The sequence below is a fragment of the Mustela putorius genome, unplaced genomic scaffold (genome assembly GCF_011764305.1).
Source record: "Mustela putorius furo isolate JIRA1106 unplaced genomic scaffold, ASM1176430v1.1 tig00000040_pilon_pilon_pilon, whole genome shotgun sequence".
In the NCBI taxonomy this organism is placed as follows: Eukaryota; Metazoa; Chordata; class Mammalia; order Carnivora; family Mustelidae; genus Mustela; species Mustela putorius.
This window is the reverse complement of record NW_025421261.1, coordinates 4,967,077-4,989,992: the sequence shown is the minus strand read 5'-3', so window position 1 is coordinate 4,989,992 and position 22,916 is coordinate 4,967,077. Positions and strand designations below refer to the sequence as shown.

The 22,916-nt window shown below is 39.4% G+C and overlaps 1 protein-coding gene across 15 annotated transcripts in view; it reads left to right on the top strand.

Moving 5' to 3' along the window:
- The window catches only part of HELQ (helicase, POLQ like), a 47,007-nt gene extending 28,171 nt beyond the window's left edge, over nucleotides 1-18,836 (top strand). For 10 of the 15 annotated variants that reach the window (XM_045077921.1, XM_045077942.1, XM_045077896.1 and 7 more), the window contains 7 exons: nucleotides 966-1,179; nucleotides 3,114-3,271; nucleotides 4,644-4,742; nucleotides 8,480-8,653; nucleotides 11,448-11,561; nucleotides 12,404-12,538; nucleotides 18,622-18,836. In XM_045077921.1, the coding sequence (XP_044933856.1) occupies nucleotides 966-1,179; nucleotides 3,114-3,271; nucleotides 4,644-4,742; nucleotides 8,480-8,653; nucleotides 11,448-11,561; nucleotides 12,404-12,538; nucleotides 18,622-18,729 (1,002 nt within the window). In that variant the 3' untranslated portion in view covers nucleotides 18,730-18,836. Of the gene's footprint in view, nucleotides 1-965; nucleotides 1,180-3,113; nucleotides 3,272-4,643; nucleotides 4,743-4,853; nucleotides 5,042-5,628; nucleotides 5,770-8,479; nucleotides 8,726-11,447; nucleotides 11,562-12,403; nucleotides 12,539-18,621 lie in introns of those variants that run through there. The other 5 variants (XM_045077929.1, XM_045077979.1, XR_006606138.1 and 2 more) reach the window with 5 other exon arrangements.
- Nucleotides 18,837-22,916: the final 4,080 nt, after the last annotated feature.

The following is a 22,916-nucleotide window of genomic DNA, read 5'->3' as shown; positions in this document are numbered from 1 at the left end:
GAATTTTGGGGTGCTTGGGTGGTTCAGTCCGTTAAGGGTCCAACTCTGGATCTCGGCTCACGTCATGATACCAAGGTTGTGAGATTGAGCCCAGCATCAGACTCCCCACTGGGTATAGATCCTGCTTCATATTCTCTCTCTCAAAGAATAATAATAGTAGTAGTAATAATAATAATAAAAGGTCAGAACATTTCCAAGAAAGTGAATTTTACTAAAAGGAGGAAAAGCAGTAGAAAGTGTCTATGCCTCATCATGTTTTTTGTTAACCCTTATTTGGGTTTGGTATCCAATGACTATGTTTTCCAGTTGAAAGTATCGTCAGAATTGTGAGAGAGAGAAATATGCTTATTGATTGACTATATTTTAGTACAACATGCTGATTTCATTAAAATTAGCTAATACAAAATTCTAATTCAGCATCATCTCGACATCTGAATACCAAATGGAGGGTTAAGTATTATGATTGCCATTAAAGGTTTTAAATAGTGACTAAGAGGGGGAAAGGGAAGGCAGCAAAAGAACAGGAATGAGAGAGACAGAAAAAGAAGAAGACTTTATTTTTAGGTGATATGCAGGAAATATTGCCTGCTCCTGTTTCATTGGAGACTTTCGGCTGTGTTTTGCATGGGTGTCTGTGTGTTCGACGCTGAAGAATTCTTACAGGTGGGAAGGGGTGAAGGGAGAATTTCTGCAGGAGGCGGCGTGGGAATCAGTGATGATTGGAGAAGGAACGGCACAGCGTGGGAGAGACTGAAAAGCCACTCAAAAATCTGAGGAGTTTTTGAGTGAGAAATAGGTCCGTGTTTTCATTAGAAGTATGAATATGATAACTTCTTTAAATTGTTTCTCGTTGATTTTAAAACATCACTATATGATTATCCTTATATACGCGAATATGTCAATCGCGCACTAATTTATTTCAGTATCTTTGACGTATGCTCCAGTGACATCCTGAATTGTTTCAGATCGCAACAAATCTTGATGACATATGTCACTTTATGGGTGGTACATTGTTTGGTGTTCAGCAAAAGATTTTGTTGAAAGAAAAAAGTCTGCGGGAAATAACTGTTGAATGGCTTAGAGACCTGACAGAAAAAGGACTTCTCCAGAAAGACGTTGTTGACAAGCCCAAAGACGAGAGCTTTCATATTACAAAACTGGGACGAGCTTCTTTTAAGGGTAAGAGTTTAGCTAAGTTTCTAAGGAAATATGCTGGGGAAGAAATAGAAATTAAATCATTCTCTTTCTTTAAATTGGAACTGTAATTTCTTATTAATAACATTAATCTTATAAGCTATGAGACTACTTTAGCTTTTCAAAGTTGGAAAATCAGGGCGCCCGGCTGGCCCAGTGGAGTGTGTGACTCAACCTCGGGGTCGTGAGTTCAAGACCACGCTGTGTGTAGAGCTTTCTTTAAGAAAATTTTTTGTAAATAAATAAGTTGAAAATATGTTGGGGATTTTGGGGGTTTTTTGTTTTCATTTTTTTCAGAGAGGGAGCAGGGAGGGGCAGAAAAGAGGAAAGAGGGAACCCGAAGGAGACCACGTCCTCCAGGGGTCGGACTCGTGGTTTGATCTCACAACCCTGAGATCACGACCTGAGCCGAAATCGAGTGTTGACCGTTTAACCAACCGAGCCACTCAGGTGCCCCGAAAAATGTTTTAGAATACAGGTAATTTAAGATACTGTAGAAGTATTTGGGGAAATAGATGATAATCTCCCTTCACACACCCCCTCCCCTAGCAATCATGCAAATCTTAATATCTACCAAGAATAATAATTTGGCATGCGTCTTTTCAGACAGTTTCTGTACATTTCCTTTCAATGCATAATACATACTTGTATACAAGTTTGAGATTTTTTAACTTTTGTTTTTAAATAAATAATCATTTGTATTGTTCCAGAATTTGCTTTTTTTGCTTAATATCTTAAAAATTGTTCCACAGCAGTGAATGGTTTTTTTTTTTAATGGCTACATCATAATTTACTTAATGAAAAATAATACAGGTCTATTGTTTTTTTTTTTTTTTAAAGATTTTATTTATTTATTTGACAGACAGAGATCACAAGTAGGCAGAGACGCAGGCAGAGAGAGAGAGAGAGAGAGGGAAGCAGGCTTCCTGCGGAGCAGAGAGCCCGATGCGGGGCTTGATCCCAGGACCCTGAGATCATGACCCGAGCCGAAGGCAGCGGCCGAAACCACTGAGCCACCCAGGCGCCCCATATTGTTTTAAAACAATCCTTAGAACTCAGAATTATGTAAAGGAAAACCCCATTCTCCTGTCCCATTTCCACTCTCCCAGGGGCAACCGCTGTTAACAGTTTGCTGTGTGTCCTTCCATATGTTGCTATGGAGATAGATAAATATGTGTATGTATTTACATTTGTCTATCTGTATATGTGTATAGATTTTATTATGTATCATGCATATATATTTATATATGTTTTATACTTTATTTTTTAAGATGAAATCATAGTTGTAGGTATTTTTTGGCAGCTTGCTTTTCTTACTTAAAATATTAGGAGCATCTTAACATGTCAGTCCCTTTAAATCTACCTCATTTTTCTTTGACTACTGTAATCATCCGTAGTCTGGATACCGTAATTTAGTTAACCATTCCCCTATTGATGGACATTTGCACAGGTTTTTTATTTTCTCAGTTATAAACAAAGCTGCAATGGGCATCACTATTTATGTATTTTTGAGTATATGTGGACATGTTTCTCTGGGTTAGATTTCCAGAAACAAAGTATTTGGGTCAAAAGGTATGTACTTATGAAATGTTGATATATACTATCAAAATGACCTCCAAAATAGTTATGCTAAATTCCATAAGAAGAGATTTGGGGGGGAGTGGGTGAGATGTATAGATGGATTAGCAGTGCACCCATCATGATAAACACTCAGTGATGTACAGAATTGTGGGATCACTATATTGTACACCTGAAACTAACCTAACACTGTATGTTAACTATAATGGAGTTAAAAAAAACTTGAGAGCTTTTGAAGACTTTTTGCTATATGTAGGTAACTTCTAAATAAGATGCTTTAAAAATCACATTATTTCCCTTTTGGTAATTATGAAAGATGAAATATTTGATCTTTCTTTTAGGAACTATAGATTTGGCTTATTGTGACATTCTCTACAGAGATTTGAAGAAAGGTCTCGAAGGTCTTGTGCTTGAAAGCCTTCTTCACCTAATTTACCTAACAACTCCCTATGATATGGCTTCTCAGTGTGTCCCTGACTGGATGATATACTTCAGGCAGGTAAGATTATAAGGTTCTTCAATATAGGCTATTTTATTTATTAATGACGATGGAATTTTTGTCAAGTGATTATTCACTTTTTGTCTCTACTGAAGTGTATTTGAAATTGGGTCTTTCATGTTTCAGTTTTTTTAAATAGTAATATAGCAATAGCATCTTCAGTTTATTTAACTTAAATACTACTTTTCTGTTAAATATAAACATGTTCATTATCAGGAAAAAAAAAAAAGCAGGATCATCCCTGTTCCCATTCTGCAAAGATAGTCACTGTTACAGTTTGGTGACCACTCCACTTTATGTTGCCTGCAGTGTGAAGAAAACCGTGAAAGCTGGGTTTTTTTGGAGACTTGAATTACATGAAAGCTCTATCAGAGCCAAGCATGATGACGAAGCCCAGTGATGTCAATACTGAGAAGGAATGTCAGTTTTATCACAACAGGAAGGTGCAGCTGGTCCTGCTTTCTCTAAAACCAGGCAGTCGAGTGTAGTCTATTATGACTTTACTGTGAGTGCGGCAGACACAGGAACATGTGTTAGGCGGAAGCAGTATGCAGCTCTTAATTGCAGGAAATTATCTTTCTTTTAATGTCCTATTTTAAAATCATAACTAAGGTTTTTTTTTTTTAATATTTTATTTATTTATTTGACAGAGAGAGATCACAAGTAGGCAGAGAGGCAGGCAGAGAGAGAGGGAAGCAGGCTCTCCGCTGAGCAGAGAGCCCGATGCGGGACTCGATCCCAGGACCCTGAGATCATGACCTGAGCCGAAGGCAGTGGTTTAACCCACTGAACCACCCAGGCGCCCCGTAACTAAGGTTTTTTAAGTGGTGCTGTATAAAGCAGTTACTGTCAAAAGTTTTCCCTGTTCTTCCTCCCCAGCAGACATCATCTCAGTATTAGACGTAACCACATACTCTGTGGAAACCCTAGTGGAGACCACAGTGCTTGTGACCATGCCTTTAAGTATTCTGCTAAAATATGTTGTATTTTAATAATACATGTTTAAGCTTACAATTTGTATAAATAAATTGGTGGTGTTCTTCTCATATCCTTTAAAAGCATGAAAATGTGGTATCAGGAAATACTGGATTTGGTTCAAAAGGCAGATTTTTTAAAGTTACAATTTGACGGGTGGCTGGGTGGTCCAGTTAGTTAAGCGTCCCACTCGTGATTTCAGCTCAGGAGGTGACCTTAGGGTTGTGAGATCGAGCCCTGTGTCAGGCTTTACGCTCCGCAGGGAGTCTGCTTGAGATTTTTCTCTCCCTCCCCTCTGCTGTCCCAAACACACTTTCTTGCTCGCTCTCAAATAAATAAATATTTTTTTTAAAGTTACAATTTGATTTTTTTCTATGTTTACTCTTTTTAAACGTAGTTTAGCCAGCTCAGTCCAGCAGAACAAAACGTAGCTGCTCTTCTTGGAGTCTCTGAAAACTTTATTGGGAAGAAAGCATCAGGTCAAGCTATAAAAAAGGTACCATAGTCTTTTTTTCTCTTCCTAAGTAAGTTGACTTAGCAAAATTAATGCTGTTGTATCATCTCTTTTGTTGATTCAATCTTTTCATTTCATATTTTTTTCTTTAAGTTAATACGATTCCCATTTTGCTATTTAAAACGTGAGGACCAGAAATTTGGGAATTTTTTAAAAACAGTATTTTCGGATGGTGTCATGAGTTTTTTTGTTATGTGTACCTTTGCATTTCTGAAACACTGTCAAGCACATATAAGCTTCTTATCGTAGGAGAAGGTAAAGCTTCTTGATCTCTTTTTCTTGGGCTACTTATGGCTTATATTATAAAAATTATAAAGTTTTTATAAAATGTTTTATAAAATGTATATAATGTATATAAATGTTTATATATTTTTATATATTTATATAATGTTTATAAAATATATAATCCTGAAATAATTTCAGTTCAAGGGAGAAAAATGTATCTTCTAGAAACTTTTTCTAAAGTAATCTCCACACCCAGCATGGGGCTTGAACTTATAACAAGATCAAGAGTCGCATGCCCTTCCGACTGAGCCACCAGACATCCCCCTAGAACATTTCTTTTTCTTTTTTTACATAATCTCTACACCTCATGTGGGGCTTGAACTCATGACCCCAAGATCAAGTGTCACATGTTCCTCTGACTGAGCCAGCCAGGTGCTCCCCCACACCTAGACACTCTGTTAGGCATTCTGCTTGATGTCAGAGATTCTGAGATAGGATGGGTTTGAGGTTTTCATTCTTGTTGTCGTTTGTTGTTCTTTCGTAAAGAACTCCCTATCTAGTTAGTACTTGAACTACATAAAATTCTGTAGAAGGTTGAAGTTGATAAATTAATACTTTTTTGTGTAATATTCTTATGTTACAGTGTTTTGAAGTTTAGTCAACAAATACAAAGCAAGTGTCTAATACACTAATGTCAAGAAGAATGGAAATAGGGGCCCCTGGGTGGCTCCTTTCGGTTAAGTGTCTGCCTTCAGCTCAGGTCATGATCTCAAGGTCCTGAGCCTGAGCCCCACGTTGGGCTTCTTGCACAGTGGGGAGTCTGCTTTGCCATCGCCGCCACCCCCACCTCCCCAGCTAGCTTGTGCTCTCTCTCAAGCAAATAAAATCTTTAAAAAAAAATGAATGGAAATAATTTTTTGGCAAACATGCCTTCAAATCCTAAAGTTAATTTCATTTTCTGCCTTATAATACACTTTTTTTCATTTTTAATTTTATCGGTAATCTAATCTTTATTGAAACCTAATTATCTTCTCATTTCCCCTGTATCTTTAATTACATAAATATTACTCATTTCATTTTGAAAAGTGAAAGATGGTATTTACTCACATTAGAATTGAATGTTTAGTTGTTGAGTGTTCATGCTATCACAATATTTTGATTGGGTCTCTTACCTCAGAAATGCCTATGCTGCTTAGACATTCAAAATGTTAAATAAAAATATTTCATAAAACAAACATTTTATATACAACTTTAACATATAAAATAAAAAATCAAAATAATTTGAGGGGTGCCTGGGTGGCTCAGTGGGTTAAAGCCTCTGCCTTCAGCTCAGGTCATGATCCCAGGGTCCTGGGATCGAGCCCCACATCAGGCTCTCTGCTCCGCAGGGAGCCTGCTTCCTCCTCTCTCTCTGCCTGTCTCTCTGCCTCCTTGTGATCTCTGTCCGTCAAATAAATAAATTAAATCTTAAAAAAAAGAAGAAGAAGAAGAGTCCTCCTTTTAAAAAAAATAATAATTTGAAATTCAATTAACAAATAATAAACATTTACAAAATCTTTTGAGAATAATGCATCTTCTTAAACTTGGATCAAAATTTATTTATTTTATTAACATACAATGTATTACTAGCCCCAGGGGTCTGTGAGTCATCAGGCTTGCACACTTCACAGCACTCACCATGGCACAGACCCTCCCCGTGTCCATCAGCCGGCCACCCCATCCCTGCCCCAGCCCCAGCAACCCTCAGTTTGTTTCCTGAGATGAAGAGTCTCTTATGGTTTGTCTCCCTCCCGATCCCATCTTGTTGCATTTTTTCCTTCCCTTCCCCCCATAACCCCCGCCCTGCCTCTCAAATCCTCATATCAGAGAGATCATATGAGAATTTATTTTTGTTAATGAAATATAGTCAATAAACTTTCAGTTGATTTAATTTCTAGAGAACAAATTTACTTAAAATCAAATTTGTTTCTCTACATTGAAAAAGACACTCCCGTTTTTCTTTAGATATTTCTTATGAAAGATCTTGAAATTGGTATAAAGCATCTTATCCTACCTTGTAATAAAATTATATCATTTTTCTTGGCTTAGAAAATACATTCTAAGCAAAATCGACATTGACTCAAATGAAGGTGCACCAAAATTGGGAAATTGAGAAGCAGTTTTTCCCTACTGGCAATTCAACTATCGTGGTTTTCAGCTCGATGCTTTTTATAAGAATCGACATGTAGACTCTGTAATTCAGACAGTCTTCAATATGCCACTGTGAGTTCTCACCCCATTCCTTTACCACCATAGGGGATACAATTTTATATTTTATACCCACTTTTTTCCCTTCCAGTTCATCCTGTCTTTCCTCTGGTTTTAAGCATCAGTTATGCAATTTCTAAGTTAGCTTGATATTGGTTATGAGATACTCTACACAAGAACTGGTCACTAGATACTATAGGCAGAAGCAGGTACATGGAAATTGTCAGCTCTAGGTAGGTTTTTCTCTCTCAGTGTTTTAATTTTAGAAACATTAATTTTTTTATCATGACCATGTAGAAATCATAAAATCTAATATTTACTTAGTCTACTATATGCTATATGGATAAGCTTATTAACTATTATTATAACTTATTAACTATTACTATATCTTATTACTATAAGCTATATGGATAAGCTTATTAACATACCTATCCAAATAAATGCATTTCTTTAACTCCATTCACAAATATATACAACCTGTAAATACCACAGTAAATGTAAAGGTCTTCCCAACTCCTTCCCTTCCTATATTCTTTTCCTAGGGCTACCACAACAAATTAGCCCAAACCGAGTATCTTAAAACAGCAGAAATTTACTCTTTTGCAGTTCAGGAGGCCAAAAGTCTGAAATCAAGATGGCTTCCTCTGGAGGTTCTAAGGAAGAAAACATCTTGCTTCTCTCCTAGCTTTTGGTGGCTGCTGGCAATCTTTGGTGTCCTTGGTTTGTAAATGCATCCCTCCAGGGTCGCCACTGAACACTGCCATCTTCACTTTGCTTCCTATTTGTGTCCCTCTGTGTCCTCTCCTCTTAGAAGGACGCTGGCCACTGGATACAGAGCCCTAAGTGGGCAGTACACACGCAGGGGGATTTCATCTCAAGATCTTTAATTAATTACACCTGCAAAGATCCTATTTCTAAAATAATGTCACATTCACAGGTACCACAGGTTAGGAGGTAAACATATCTTTTTGTGGGGGCAGACAGATTCAACCCACTACAGCTTCCCCTGTAGAAGAAGTTTAAATTGGAAGTAATTTGGCATATTTTCTTTTTTTTAATAATTGGAAAAATGATCATCTGAATTAGTCTGAAGTACCTATGGTAAAAACTTAGGTTTTTTTCTGTGGAATCATTCTGTTCTGGCTTTTCTGTAGTAGAACTTCATTCAGATTGCCTGTTGTCCAATTTCAATATGATGTACATTCTTAGCAGGTCCAGGACATAAATTTACTTGCTTGTCTTTCTAGAAGGTGGACAAGGACATTGTCAACAGACTATACCTGTCTTTTGTTCTTTATACCCTGCTCAAAGAGACCAACATCTGGAGTGTGTCTGAAAAATTTAATATGCCTCGAGGCTATATACAAAGTCTTCTTGCCGGAGCTGCCTCATTCTCCTCTTGTGTGCTGCATTTCTGTGAGGTAATTCCACTGACTACATGACACATGCCTCATGCATCTTTCTGTTTTGACTGCTGCTAAACTCGTAAACCGGTTAGTCATTATTTCCTCACTGTTGACTTGTTCTAGTAATACTAAGCACTCAAACTATATTTAAAATATACTTGTTTCTTTCTGCTTATGAAAGTCCTATATACTAACTTACGGTAAAGATACAAAATTGGCAGAATCACCTAAAATATTTAGCGAACAAGTAGAAAGCACCTAGTTATGGGGCCCCTGGGTGGCTCAGTCAGTTAAGTGTCTGTCTGCCTTCAGCTCAGGTCGTGATCCCAGAATCCTGGGATCAAGCCCTGCATCTGGCTCCCTGCTCAGTGGAAAGTCTGCTTCTCTCCTGCCTCACTCGCAACCCGCTTGTGCTCATCTTCTCTCTCTCAAATAAATAAATGAAATCCAAAAAAAAACCAAAACCTTTAAAAAAAAAAGAAAGCGAGCACCTGGTTATCCCTACTCATAAAACCACCTCTAGTAGTGACAAGTCTTTGGAATCAATCTTAAAACCACAGTTCTCCATCGATACAGGTTCTGGGGGGGGGGTATCTCTCCCCTGGTGCTAACCATGGGAAGTGTTTGACGAGTGCCTCACCAATATCCAGCAGGCACCTGTCACTCCTGGGACCATGCTCTCGTGATCGCCACAGTATTTTGCCATTTTTGCTTCCAGTGTTTGGCAGCTGCTTTAGGTTTCTATGTCAAGTGTATAGTTTAATTAACTCAAGAAGAAAACTTTATTTTGGCCATTTGCATTTGGGACGCATTTGTTTAAGACTTTACTAATACCAGCTTTCAGAGTTTCTTTAAATAGCATAGCAAAGCTTACCAGACTTTCCACTAGGACAATTTTGGGGATGAATTGATAATATAAGCCTTTTTTGGCCACATTTAAATTTCTTCTAATTGAATGGTGTAATAATCCTTCCATTTTTGTTTCTATACTCAGTTTTTTAAAAACATTTTTCTCTCATGAATCTTATTTTTAAATTTGAAATCTTCATTTTCCCCATCTTAAATTTCCATATTCTGTGTACGTATATGGCAGTCAATTCTGTCATATGTATTAATGAGTAAATAATCCAGAATACTTGACTTTGGGTTGAATGATAATTATTTTAGCAAATTCGCATTTCTAAATGTCTCCCACTTATGCTAAGTTTTAAATATTGGCTTACATTCCCTAATCATGTGCTAGCTAAGCAGTAGACAAAATTTATAGGTAGTAAGAAGCTAGCCTTTATTTTTTTAAGTTTTCTGTGTTTGTGTTTCTTCATATTTAAAGGTACTTCCCCTAAAATTCTATCCCTTTGTTTTACTTAGGATTATAAGGACTTCAGCCTTATAGAATTGTTCAAGTAAAAGAAACTATCAAATCTGAAAAACAACTATAAGTTAGTGGTTGATCCTAGACACAATCTGCCCGACAGCCTGTGCTCTCATGAGTGTATTTTCAGTATTTTAAAGGGTTTTTTCCTTTTTTTTTTTAAATGTATTTATTTATTTTTATTTTTTTAAGATTTTATTTGACAGAGACAGAGATCACAAGCAGGCAGAGATAGGGGGGGGAAGCAGGCTCCCTGCTGAGTAGAGAGCCTGATGCCAGGACCCTGGGATCATGACCTGAGCAGAAGGCAGAGGCTTAACCCCCTGGCTACCCAGGTGCCCCTGATTTTTCCTTTTTAAAAAGCTACATAAGTGGTATGAAATAGTACATCAGTAGTATTAGTTAAAATGCCTTCAACTACGAGTAACGGGAAAAACCCCACAGAGGTTTAAACAACAGCGAACCAAGATCGTCGCATGTAACCGGACAGCTGGAGCCAAGGCAGTTCAGGGTTGGCGGACTGGTCATTCTGGTCAAGGTCTTCTTCTCTTCACTCTGCCATCTCTAGTGCATTGGCTGCTCTCCTGGTGGTCACAAAGTAGCCGGCTAATGGCACTTCATGTGTCACGTGTGCTCATGGGGACACCCAGCCCTTAGAAAGTGACCTTTAGAAAACAACTACGACAGAAATTTTCAGACATTAAATAAGACAAAATAATACAGTAAATGCCCATTTACCACCACCTTTAACCATGATTGACCCACGTCTTCCAATATTTTTACTGTCTGAAATATTGCTTCCAGGATTTTTTTGTTTTGAATATTGCTACATCTTGCATTGGGATCCTTCCATACGTAATGTTTTGTCTTCGGGATGAACTCCCAGAGGTGGGGATTGTTTTCAGTTACTTGGGAAAGAAAAATTGCACGTTCACTTGCTGGCGTTTTGATAAAAAATGAACAGAGCTCTTCTCAGTGGCTCGTTTTCCAACTTCCCATCTTCTTCCTCATCGCAGAACCACTTGATCAAATCCCTCAGTCTCTGCCCATGTTTCCTTATGATAATTTTGTGTGGAATTGTTACTCGTCTCTGGTTTTACCAAGTTTCAGAACTTAAATGAAGGAACACCCTCTCTGGGCCCCTACTATGCCAACCAAGCTTAGAAATGACTTACCAGGGGCGCCTGGGTGGCTCAGTGGGTTAAGCCGCTGCCTTCGGCTCAGGTCATGATCTCAGGGTCCTGGGATCGAGTCCTGCATCGGGCTCTCTGCTCAGCGGGGAGCCTGCTTCCCTCTCTCTCTCCGACTGCCTGCCTCTCCGACTACTTGTGATTTCTCTCTGTCAAATAAATAAATAAAATCTTTAAAAATAAATAAATAAATAAAAATAAATGACTTGCCAGATCTAAATCCTATGTATTTCTTTGTATTTTGTAGGAACTTGAGGAGTTTTGGGTTTATAGAGCCCTATTGGTAGAACTTACCAAGAAGTTGACTTACTGTGTCAAGGCAGAGCTAATTCCTCTCATGGAAGTGACTGGTGTTTTAGAGGTTAGTGGCTTCCCAGTTTCCCAACTGAGATGATTTCAACTAAAGAAAAGTCAGGTTTGACTCTTTTGTGAAGTCTTATCACAAGGTAAATAAAAACAACGGTCTTACTCCTCATTTATCATGAGAGGTTGGTTTGTGTGTGTGTGTCTGTTTCTTTATTAAATTGTTGTCATGGCCTCCCAGAAATCCCCTGTCAATCTGGAAGCAGTTCTGATGAGAAGAATCACATTTGTGGAAAAACACAGCAGTAGGATGAGAATGAGACTCCCCGAGTATATGGTCCTTAGTGTCTCTTCCTCCACTCCAGCGGAGCATTACCTCCTGTCGGTGTGCTTATCTCAGGAAGGTGATTCGGGGCAACAAGGCTTACTTCCATTTCCTAAGGGAGTGAGAACCAAGTATCCTCACCTGGTTTCTCAACTCTTTGTTTTTAGCCAACTGTTGATTTCAGCTTATTCTGTTTCTCAGTCCTTCCGTCAGAAGCGTTCTTCTGCCTGGGGACAGGCACACACACACAGATGCACGCACATGCACGCACCCCAGCAGTCCCCTGAGTAGATCGTGAAAACATTTTAAGGATATTGCACTAGAACATCTCATTCCTGATTGCAACACACATTGGCTAACTTAAGCTGCACAGAAAGCTGTCTTGCAGTCAGAGTGGGACTACCCAAATACATATTTTAAAATTTCTCTGGATTCAGATGTGTTATCTCTGCATATTTATTATTACCGTAGTCTGTTTCTATCTCTTGCATGTGAAATTTTTCCTTCAATAAGACACTTGATTATTTTTTTCTAATCCCAAATTCTGACCCTGTTGATTTGTGTAATACCTTTAGGGTCGAGCAAAACAGTTATACAACGCAGGCTATAAAAGTCTGATTCACTTAGCTAATGCAAATCCTGAAGTGCTCATAAGGACAGTTGATCATTTATCAAGACGCCAGGCCAAGCAAATTGTTTCATCAGCAAAGGTAAGCAAACAGGGGCGCCTGGGTGGCTCAGTGTGTTAAGCCGCTGCCTTTGGCTCAGGTCATGATCCCAGGGTCCTGGGATCGAGCCCCACATCGGGCTCTCTGCTCAGCTGGGAGCCTGCTTCCCTCTCTCTCTCTGTCTCTCTGCCTGCCTCTCTGCTTATTTGTGATCTCTGTCTGTCAAATAAATAAATAAAATCTTTAAAAACAAAAAAAAGTTAAGCAAACAACCAGTTTTTACCCTTCATAATATTTTGTAGTGTTATCTCCTTATACTTTGGACATAAAAGCAAAAACATTTAACTATAGACACAGAAGCATGTACTTACAGTATGTGGATAAAAGAGTGCATCTGTTGTGCCACAAGGCTCATAAAAGAGAAAAAGCACCTGCTAAGAATTAGGCTCAAAAGTCCCCTGAGGTACAGAGAAGCTGGAACTCCCAGAATCCGCTCCTCACGCTTTCCACAGAAGGCCCCTCCTCGGTATCCTGTCTGGTCTTCCCACCTATGCACACCTTCATTGACAAGGAGCTGACAACCTCAAAAATTAGGTAGTTCTACTTTTGGACACTCTCCGTGTTCCAAAAAGCACCCCAATAGTGAGGCTAACTGTTGCCTTCTTACAATATCTACCATTACGCCGTAAGTTCTACCCCCAGAATTAGTCTGTTTTCTTTGTTCCTATGGTTGTTCTTTACATATTTGAAAACAGCTCTCTTTGTGTCTAAGCATTTCTCTTTTCTCATATTAAATAATGGAGCTTTAGGCAGTTACTGTCCTCCTCGTCATTTTCTAGACATGGGCCAGTTTGTCTTTTGGACCTGTCCCCGTCATAGTTGGGCTTTCTTACTTTTGGGGTATATCTGTTCGAGTCTAATTATTAGGAACAGAAAGCACACAGTAATTTGAAGAGGAAAGTTCAACATAAAGGATTAGTGACTAGTAACAAGGCTATTAGTTGACTTCTAAGGGGTAGACAGAACTTCAGCCGCCGTGAGACAGAGTAACAAGAAAAGCCTCCGCCCCAACCCACACCACCCGCTGCCGATGGGATTCACTGGAGAGAGGGTGTGGCCGTGGCTCTGGGATGGCAGATAGGGTGTCCAGGTACCAGACTAGCACTGCGGGAGCCAAAAGAAAAGACACACCAAACCCGGGAAGAGAAGCCCCATCCTCCAGCAGTCCCTCCAGTGCCCTCTACTGACGAAGCTGAACGTTGTCCCAGCTGGCAAAGGAGCCGGGTTTACAGGATCCACCTCTAGTGTCTTTCTCTACAAGACAACGGGGGATGGATTTGGAGCTGAGAGACGGTAAAATTGGTAACTAGTGCTCTCACACAAGATGGTCAAGGTTCAGCTTGCTTTAGTCATGGAATCAGCCATTTTTCCAACGAGCTGTAGTTCTTTCTGGTGAAGATTGGTATTTTAGAAACCCAAGTTCCAGCGGCTAAGTATGCTCATAAGCAGAGAGAGAGATCATTGTTTCTAGGTTCTTTTAGTAGAGAGAGCCCATCTATGGAGAAATGTATATTTTTCTCTACTTACACGTGAATTGTTAAAGGCTATGAATTCGTTCAGTAACTCCAATTCTAATTTTTCCAGGTACATACTGCTGCATAACAAAGTTTTATACCACAGTTTAGCAGCATAAAACAGCTATTTTATTGTGCTTGTGTTTTGTGGATTAGGAATTCTGGAAAGGTTTAGCTGCATGAGTCTTACTTGGAGTTTCATGCAGTTACAGTCCGATTTTGACTGGGCCTATAGTCATCTGAATTGGACTGAACTGGATATCCAAGATGGTTCACTCACATGGCTGGTGGTTGAAAATGGCTGTTATTTGGGGCTTTCAACTGGAGCAGCTACATAGGGCCTTTCCATGGGGCTAGGGTTTCTTATGGCTTGGCAGCTCAGTTTCAAGGAAATGCCCAGAGAGTGGGCATTTTGAGAGATCAAGGCAGAAAAGGCAGGAAATCTTCTGAACTAACCTCAGAAGTTAAGTAGTATCACTTCTGCTGTGTCCTGTTGGTTACTAGAAGACCATTAAGATCAGCCCAGATCCAAAAGAAGAGGAATTAGACCCCGGCTCCACATGAGGGCTGGGCCAAATAATTTGTAGTCATCTGTAATGTCTGCTCTCTGGTCACAGATTATTTACATTCCTCCCACATGCAAAATATACTCATCCTTAAAAGATTTATCCCTTTGTGGCATTAGACTCGGGCTCAAGGTCCGGTGTTTCTTCTAAATCAAGTCTAGCTGCAGGTGATGCTTCTTGAGCACAATTTTACAGATATGCTCCTCTCACTGTGAGGAGCTGTGAACTAAAGAGACACACATACAATGGTGAACAGAGACAGAAGCACAGGGTACTGCCATTCAAAGGAGGGGACGTGTGCCCCACCTAGAAGCAGTTCTGGTATCCAGCTGGGCACCTGTGGCTAGTTGCTTGGTTAGGACTTCTTTCTCCCTGGGAATGATGCTTCCTGGCTTGAATCGCTCATCGGAATCATTCTTTCCCATAAGGAATGGCCTGTGTTTGCAGCTGGGGAGCTTTCTCAGTCTTTTCCCTGTCCATAGAAGTCCAAGGGCTCAAAGGTTCTCTGCCACTTTTTATTCAATCTGGTATAATTTCTTTTAAAATATTGTGTGTTTCTTATTTATCTGTAGCTTAGGTTTCTTTTCTTTCTTCTTTTTTTTTTTCCCCGTATGTAAGCTCTGCTCAGTGTGATCTAGAGCTCATGACCCCAAGATCAAGAGTTGCAGGTTCTACCCACTGAGCAGCCAGCCACCCTAGCTTGGGTTTCTTATAGCATGGGCCTGGGATATGAGCGGGAACATTCAGGAGATCTTGGAATGGTCTCAGTCCAAGGAACTAATGCAGAAACTGCAGTTTCTTGTGACCACCCTTGAAAATCACACAGCATCATTTCCACTACACTCCAGTGGTTACAAGTCAATCCAGGTTCAAGAGAAGAATCAAATCCCACCTTCCAGTGTAAACATCAAAGAATTTCCAGTCACCTTTAATCCACACTGATCCCACACTACAGGACTCATTGTAGTTCTACCCTTTCTCTTATTTTTACTTCCTTTCTCCAACAGTGAGACACCCAGTTCCTGTCTTCATCAGCATATTTTCTGTTTTGCTCAATCCTAGAATGCACTGAAAATAATTTTCAGAATTGTTAAACCATACTATTGCAAAAAAAACTAATGAGTTCAGTATTGTATATGCTCTTTTTGTCTTTAGTCTGAGAATATATAACTGAAATAATGTATTCAAATGTCACTTTTTTTTTTTTAAATCTGCTTCACTGTGGTTATGTAATTCATTGGAAGAGCAGTTAGATTCTGTTTGTATCCCATTTTAGTTCCCCCCCCATCCTTGTGAATTTTTAGGATGTAAAACATGAATATATGTTCTGTATTTTAAATTGAAGCAGTTTTACTAGGATATCTTTATTTTATTTCTGGAAGTTTCCTTGGACTGTAGTTTTATTTTTGTAATTAACTGATTTATTTGAGAGAGAGAGAAAGAGAGCATAACACACTCACATACACGTGTGATTCGGGGGGTGCAGCAGGAGAGAATCTCAAGCAGACTCTCCACTGAGCATAGAACGAACCCAACCAGGGGCTCGATCCCTTGACCCATGAGATCCCTATCTGAGCGGAAGCCAAGAGTCAGGTGCTCAACTGACCAAGCCACCCAGGCGCCCCAGATTGTAGTTTTAACTATTAGTTCAGTATGATCCACTGTTTCATTTTTCTTTCTTAGCAACGCTAGTGATATGTATGTTGGATCTTCTTTGCCCATCTTCCATTTCAATCTCCCTGACCCTTTTACCTTTTTTTGAAAGATTTATTTATTTATTTATTTGAGAGAGTAGGGCTGGGGGTTAAGAGGGAGAGGGAAAGAGAAACTTTAAGCAGACTCTGCGCTCAGCGTAAAGCCCAAGGCAGGGCTCTATCTCAGGTTCCTGAAATTATGACCTGAACCAGATGCTTAACCAACTCTGCATTCCGGCGCCACTTTACTTTTTTCTTTATCTCATTTTCATCATCTTGTTTTCTTGTCCCACTCCTGTTCCTTCTCTCATGATCCTAATTAAGTTTTATTACAATCTACTCTTCTTTGATCACTTTGTTGGTTTTTATTTCTAATATGATTTTGCCTGTTTCTTCCACTTCTTACCTGAGCTTACTCTTCCTGTTCTGGGTCCATCTCTTCCTACTTTGGGACTTATTTAGATGTGTTTCCCCCCCGTATCTCCAAATGATATTTATTTATTTAATAATATTTAATTATATTTTATATTAAATAGTTTATTTAATAATATTTAATTCAGTTTGGAATGTTGCATTACAGTTCTTCTGCTTCATAGTTTGCTTTCAGGAGAATAAATGTTCATGAGCTGAAGAGCTTTGATTCTCATTTTCTGTTTTATTTTATACGGTAATTCAGTGTAATAAGAACTGGTGTGCCCTGCACTTCTCAGACAAGAGTCGGCCGTCTGGAGTGGCTGATGAGAATTCTGGTTTAAAAGTCTTTTCTGTCCGTGTAGCAAAGGATAGTTTCATGGACAGCTTGGGGTGGGCGGGGAGTGCAAAGAAAAGTTCTTTGATTTTTTTTAATTCCTTTTGTCCTGCTGCGTCCTAAACTTCACCCTGTTATGCCCCCCACCGCCGCGCCGCGCAGCTTAAAGGGCTCCTCTCCTGTTTTACTCATCTTCTCCCCCGAGGGGTTGCCTTTCCAAGACTGCCTTCCAGAGTCGCATGAGCTTTCAGTCCCTTCTTGTAGGCAGTGCTTCAATCTATCAAGTCTTTTCTCAGTGTTTTCATACTTGGGGTAGCCTTTCTCTCTCTGGAGGTGATTATATTGAATCTAAAACCTTATGTTCCCCTCTCCTCCTTCCCATGTATTTTTTTTCTCAATCTCACCATCTCTGCAATCCCTTGGACTAGAAGCTTGAGAAAAGGTCCTGCTGCAATTTGGCAGGTATTTTTACCATAATACAAAGATGATGGTGTTCTCTGTAGTCTAGCAGTGCTGACACATGGCTTCTGTGCAGTGTACTTGTCGCTCTTCCTGAGCTGTATAGTTTTTAAAGGGTGCATTGGGAGATGAGTTTACATGGTCACCATTACCTCGGCTACTGGAAAGCTTGCCTCATTGCCTTTTAATCTCTTCTGTCTATAATGCTATGCAATGCTATGCTTTATGTCAAATGAGTAGAGTGTGTTTTCCACTTTCATTTTGTGTCCTATGATTTTTTTTTTCCTCCATGTGATTTTGCTGAACTTTTTGTTATAAAACTTCTGTAACAGAAGTAATGCAAATTCTGCCCCCCAGTATACCCAGCACCTAGCTGCAGCAAACACCAAAACTGTATGTCTGTTTTTTTGTTTTTAAAGTTTATTTTTTTAATGATCCCTACACCCACTGTGGGGATCGAACTCACAACCCCAAGACCGAGAGACTAAAACCAGTCAGGCACCCCTTTTTCCGGTTTTTAAAAGAAAGGGAAGACCATTACTCAACAAATATTCATTGACATCTACCATGTGCCACATTCAGAAATACTTTCTTGACTCATTATGTTTCTTTTGAAATTAGCCATGTTAATTTTAGGAGCTTGAACAAAATTTTTCTTTGAAACACTGATAGAGATTTTTAAAAGATAGCATACTAAACTTTGAGGAATAATAAAAAGCATATATAAAGGATAACATTTTCAAGAGCTAATTAAATTTTTGCAAAACTGCCTTAAATTTTACAGATTGTAAATTAATTTTTAAGTAGCTGAGTCTTCAATAAAACAGATCTTTGAGAGTAATAAAGCTCCTTTATTTTTGGTATACCAAGTGCCCTGATCAGTTAAAATGGCTTTAGGTAGATGCTTCAGTTTCATTTACTATAATCACTTATGCTTAAGTGGCTATTTTTCATTCTCATTATTGGTCTCAGTGTCTGGATCGCTGATGTGTAAGGGTTCAAGTATCTGACAGACGGTGGTAAAGATGGCTGCGGCTCCTGCCAATGCATATTCTGGCCTCATGTCTTGATGTTTTTATTGTAGATGCTGTTGCACGAGAAAGCAGAGGCTTTACAAGAGGAAGTGGAAGAGTTATTGAGGCCGCCTTCTGATTTCCCCAGTGTTGAGGCCTCTTCCACTGAAAAGGCATGAAGCTGTCTGATGAGCATTTTCAAATAGTAATGATTTATTGTGCATATTTTTACTGAAGATTCCTTATAATTTATCAATGAAAAAAATACATCTTAATTATACATGAAGAACTGTGGATGATGTTTGAATATACTCTTCACCTTCCCATTAATAATCCATCTTCTTTGACACTTGGACATGATTTCTCTGCTCTCATGTCTAGTGTCTAGCACCACAATGAAATCCAACTACTTCCACTTATCTCCAGCCTCATTTGCAGCCAGACCTTGTATTATTCTCTTACACATTTTTTCATCAAACTAGACGAAATTGAAATTGAAATCCCAGAAATACCCCCAGAAGGGATTTCCAGACCCTTCATTTCCTAATTGTTTTTTTGTTTGGGGTTTTTTTTTGCTACCCCTAGTGCATGAAAAGTTATCTTTAAGATGTACTGTGTGGGTGCGCATGGGTGGTCTAGCTGATTGGTCATCCAATGGTTTTGGTTTTGGCTCAGGTCATAAGCCTAAGCCCCACATCAGCCTCCATATTCGGTGTGGAATCTGCTTGAGATTCTCTCTTCTCCCTCTGCCCTTTCCCCTACTTGTACACACACACTCTCTCTCTCAAGTAAATAAATAAAAAAATCCTATTTTAAAAATGTACCATGTGCTTCCGGTGTCAGCTACAAACTCTAAAGTACGGTCTCCTCTATGAAACTGTCCAAGTGTGTGCTCTTCCCCACCCCATACGTGGGCTCTTCCCTCCTGTGAGTATTCTGGGCCCTTCATTAGGCCCATGTCTTTCTTCATAGCACTAGTTTGAAATCCCCTGGAGGGCAGAGACCTTTTTTGTCATCTTTGGGTGCCACGCGACACTTAGCCCAGTCTATCACACAAAGTAGGGACCTGTGCAAAGAAGTGCCCAAATCAGCAATTTGAAGATTCTCTTTAAACACAACTTAAATATTGCCTCTCCCCTTCCCTTTTTAGATTATAGCTCAAATGTCAATTATAGGAAAAGTAATAACTAGCAGTGTTTTTGAGGGCTGGACTGGCTTAAAGATTTACTCACCTGTCTGAGACAACCCCTAGAAACATGGAAAGAGATCCACAGTCTCAGTTCTTTTTGCCTTAACATTTTAGACGAGACTATCATAACCGTCATTTCCCTGGTAATTTCTATGTGTCAGGGACTGTTGTAAGTCTTTCATGTGTCTGATTTAATCCTTGTGACGACATGTAAGGCCCATAATATTATTACTTCCATTTTACAGATGAGTAAACTGAAACACAAATTAAAATAACTTTCCCAAAGTTACGTACAAGTTAGTTGCTCAGCAGGAATTCAGACCAAGGCTCTCCCAACTAAAGTGTGTGCAGTTAAGGTTCATCCAGTCTTAGTAGAACCCGCCCATTTTATCCTCTCCTCAGTGTCCCTTGATCCTAGCCCTAGCGCCACATCTCATTCATTGACACCCCGCCCTTTGTACGAGTCAGAGCATGGCATCCAATGTCTCAGTAAGACCTTGGGTTTCCCTGCACATATACCACTTGTTACAGCTAAAAAAGTTGTGAAAGAGCCACGGCTAGCCTGCTGGCTGCTCGGGCCCAGCCACTGAGGTGTGCTCACAGTGGCTCATAGTTCAGTCTTCGTTTTTTTAAATCTAGAAACCCCAGTTTCATGAGGCCGCCCAAGTAAGCAAGCCTAAAGATGACTGCTAATTTTTGCTAGCCTATTTATAAGAAACTGAGTAATAACCTTGATTTATTTCTATTTATTTGTTTTTAATTGAAGTATAGTTGACCAACTTAATTTAAGATTAGAGATGGCAAGATTGGGGGCAGAGGGAGCTACCTTTACAGAAACCAAAATCGCTCCATCAGCAGTCCAGGACGATCTCCCCCTGCCCTCAATCAAGGTTTCTCTAGGTCAGTTCCACTAAAAGGCTATGTGAAGTGTAATGACGCAGTAGGTTAGCCCCAGATTTTAAAATGTAAAGAAGTATGAACGTTCCAGCTCTACTGAAGAAGGGAAAAGGTCAATGGGAACAGGGTGAGAATAAAAATAGACTCAAATACCCTTAAGAACTTAATATATAAGAAATGTTTTTCCAGTACATGTGACAGAAATCCACATATATCTAGTTTCCACGAAAAGCAATGCTTAGTGACCACATTCTCAAGCCACAGCAGGGATAGAACTGGCCTGAGAATGAGGAGGACCAGAGACTCAGCACCATGGGGGACTTGCCACCTCCCCTCAGGCAACTCTGCACTAAACAGCTTCAAGACCCAAGCAGAAAGAGCTCTGCATCCCATCATGACAAGGGAAACACCAAGGAAATGTAAGCATTGCCATACTTGGTTTTCTTGGACAATTTCTCATCATAATTACATTGATAAGTATATATTTTCTTTTGTAACTTAACAGTAATAAGGATGACAAGAAACTATCATTTATTGAGGGTTTTGTCACATGCCAGGACTACTAAACATTTGCCCATGTATTATCTAGATAATTCCTCTGAGGTATATGTTATTTTTTTACTCTAAATGTTACAAACCAAGTGTGCCTTGCCCTGGGTCACCCCACTAAGTAACAGAGCCTGCATCATGCTGGTAACTGTTTTTTTTTTATCATTATTGTGTTTGTTTACATTATGACCTTCCCTGCACATGTTTGGGAAGGAGTTGATTGAGATGGCAGACTTAACTGGGGATGGAGAGGTTATCCTGAATTATCTAGTGGCCCCACCTAATCACAAAAGTCCTTATAAAGGAAAGAAGTTCAGGAGAAACAGAGTCAGATGATGTGATGTAAGAGACCCAAGGAACCATTACTGGCTTTGAGGGTGGACGGGGGCCTCAAGCCAAGGAATGCAGGCAGCCTCTACAAGCTGGAAAAAGCAGAGAACAGATTGTCTCCTACAGCCTCAGGAAAGATCTCAGCTCTGCTGATACCCATTAGCCTCCTGAGACCCTCTTGAGACTTCTGACCTTTAGAATTGTAAAATAGTAGAATTGTGTTGTTTTAAGCCAGTGATTTGTTGGTGATTTGTTATAGCTGCCACAGGGAACTAATATATCTGAAAATAGCATAGGACACAATTAGAAAACCCCATTCTAGAGGGCCCCTGGCGGATCACAACATATGAACATTCTAAGTTAAATGTATTTTGCCCATTGAAAGGACGGTTTTATATTCCTGAAAATTGTAGAAATTAACTGCAACAAATGCCTGCCACTTCTTGAAAGATTTTTTTATTTTAGAGACAGGGAGAGTGGTGGTGAGGGCCAGAGGGAGAGGGAGAGAGTCCCAAGCAAACTCCATGCCGAGCACAGACCCTGACCCAGGGATCTATCCCACAACCCTGAGACCATGACCAGAGCCGGAAAGAACCAAGAGTCGCATGCTCAACCAACCACGTGCCCTGCCTACCATTTTTATTAACTGCACTTTTCTCCAGTGAAAAGTTTTTGGTTTGTTTTTTTTTTTTTTACTTATCCTGTTAACAACAGCTTAAGTAAAACATAGAAGTCCTACCTCTGGTTGATTAAAACAAAAGAACAACAACAACAAAAAAATCCAATTACCACAGACACTAGAAGTTTGAATCCCTAACTCTGAGGAGTTTTACAAGCCATCTAGTCTATTTAATTTTCCCACACCTTTTTTTTTTTCTCTCTTAAATGGGCATAGAGTGTGTTACAATAATGAAGAGGTCTGTGTAAAACTATGAAAATGTGGGCCAACAACAAGGGATAAAGAACTAGTTGTTAAAATGCTGTCTGCTAAATGATTTTTTTCCTTGGATAAAATATAATATTGTCTGATCACACACAAAATTAGAGAAGACGCACAGGAAGTAACCTGACTCCTCTGTATAAAGTGCAGGAACACCGCTTTGATTCTGAATAAATGTGTAAGCACTTAGAGAATCATGATAACATCCCATTGCCCATCCTAGAAATGGTGAGGGAATTCAACATCATTTTGTTGAAATTTCCCAAAGCTGTTTGAAAGCTCCACGAAAATAGCTAAATGCATTTTACTGAAGGTTTTGGATATATTTAGCCTGATGCTTGATACTGATGGAAAACAAATTTGGGATATTTGGTTCTTGTTTCCTGCCTAGTTAACATGAACGTGAGCCACTGATGAAACAGATGAAATGGTACAAAAGGGCTTATCGACACTAGAAAGAG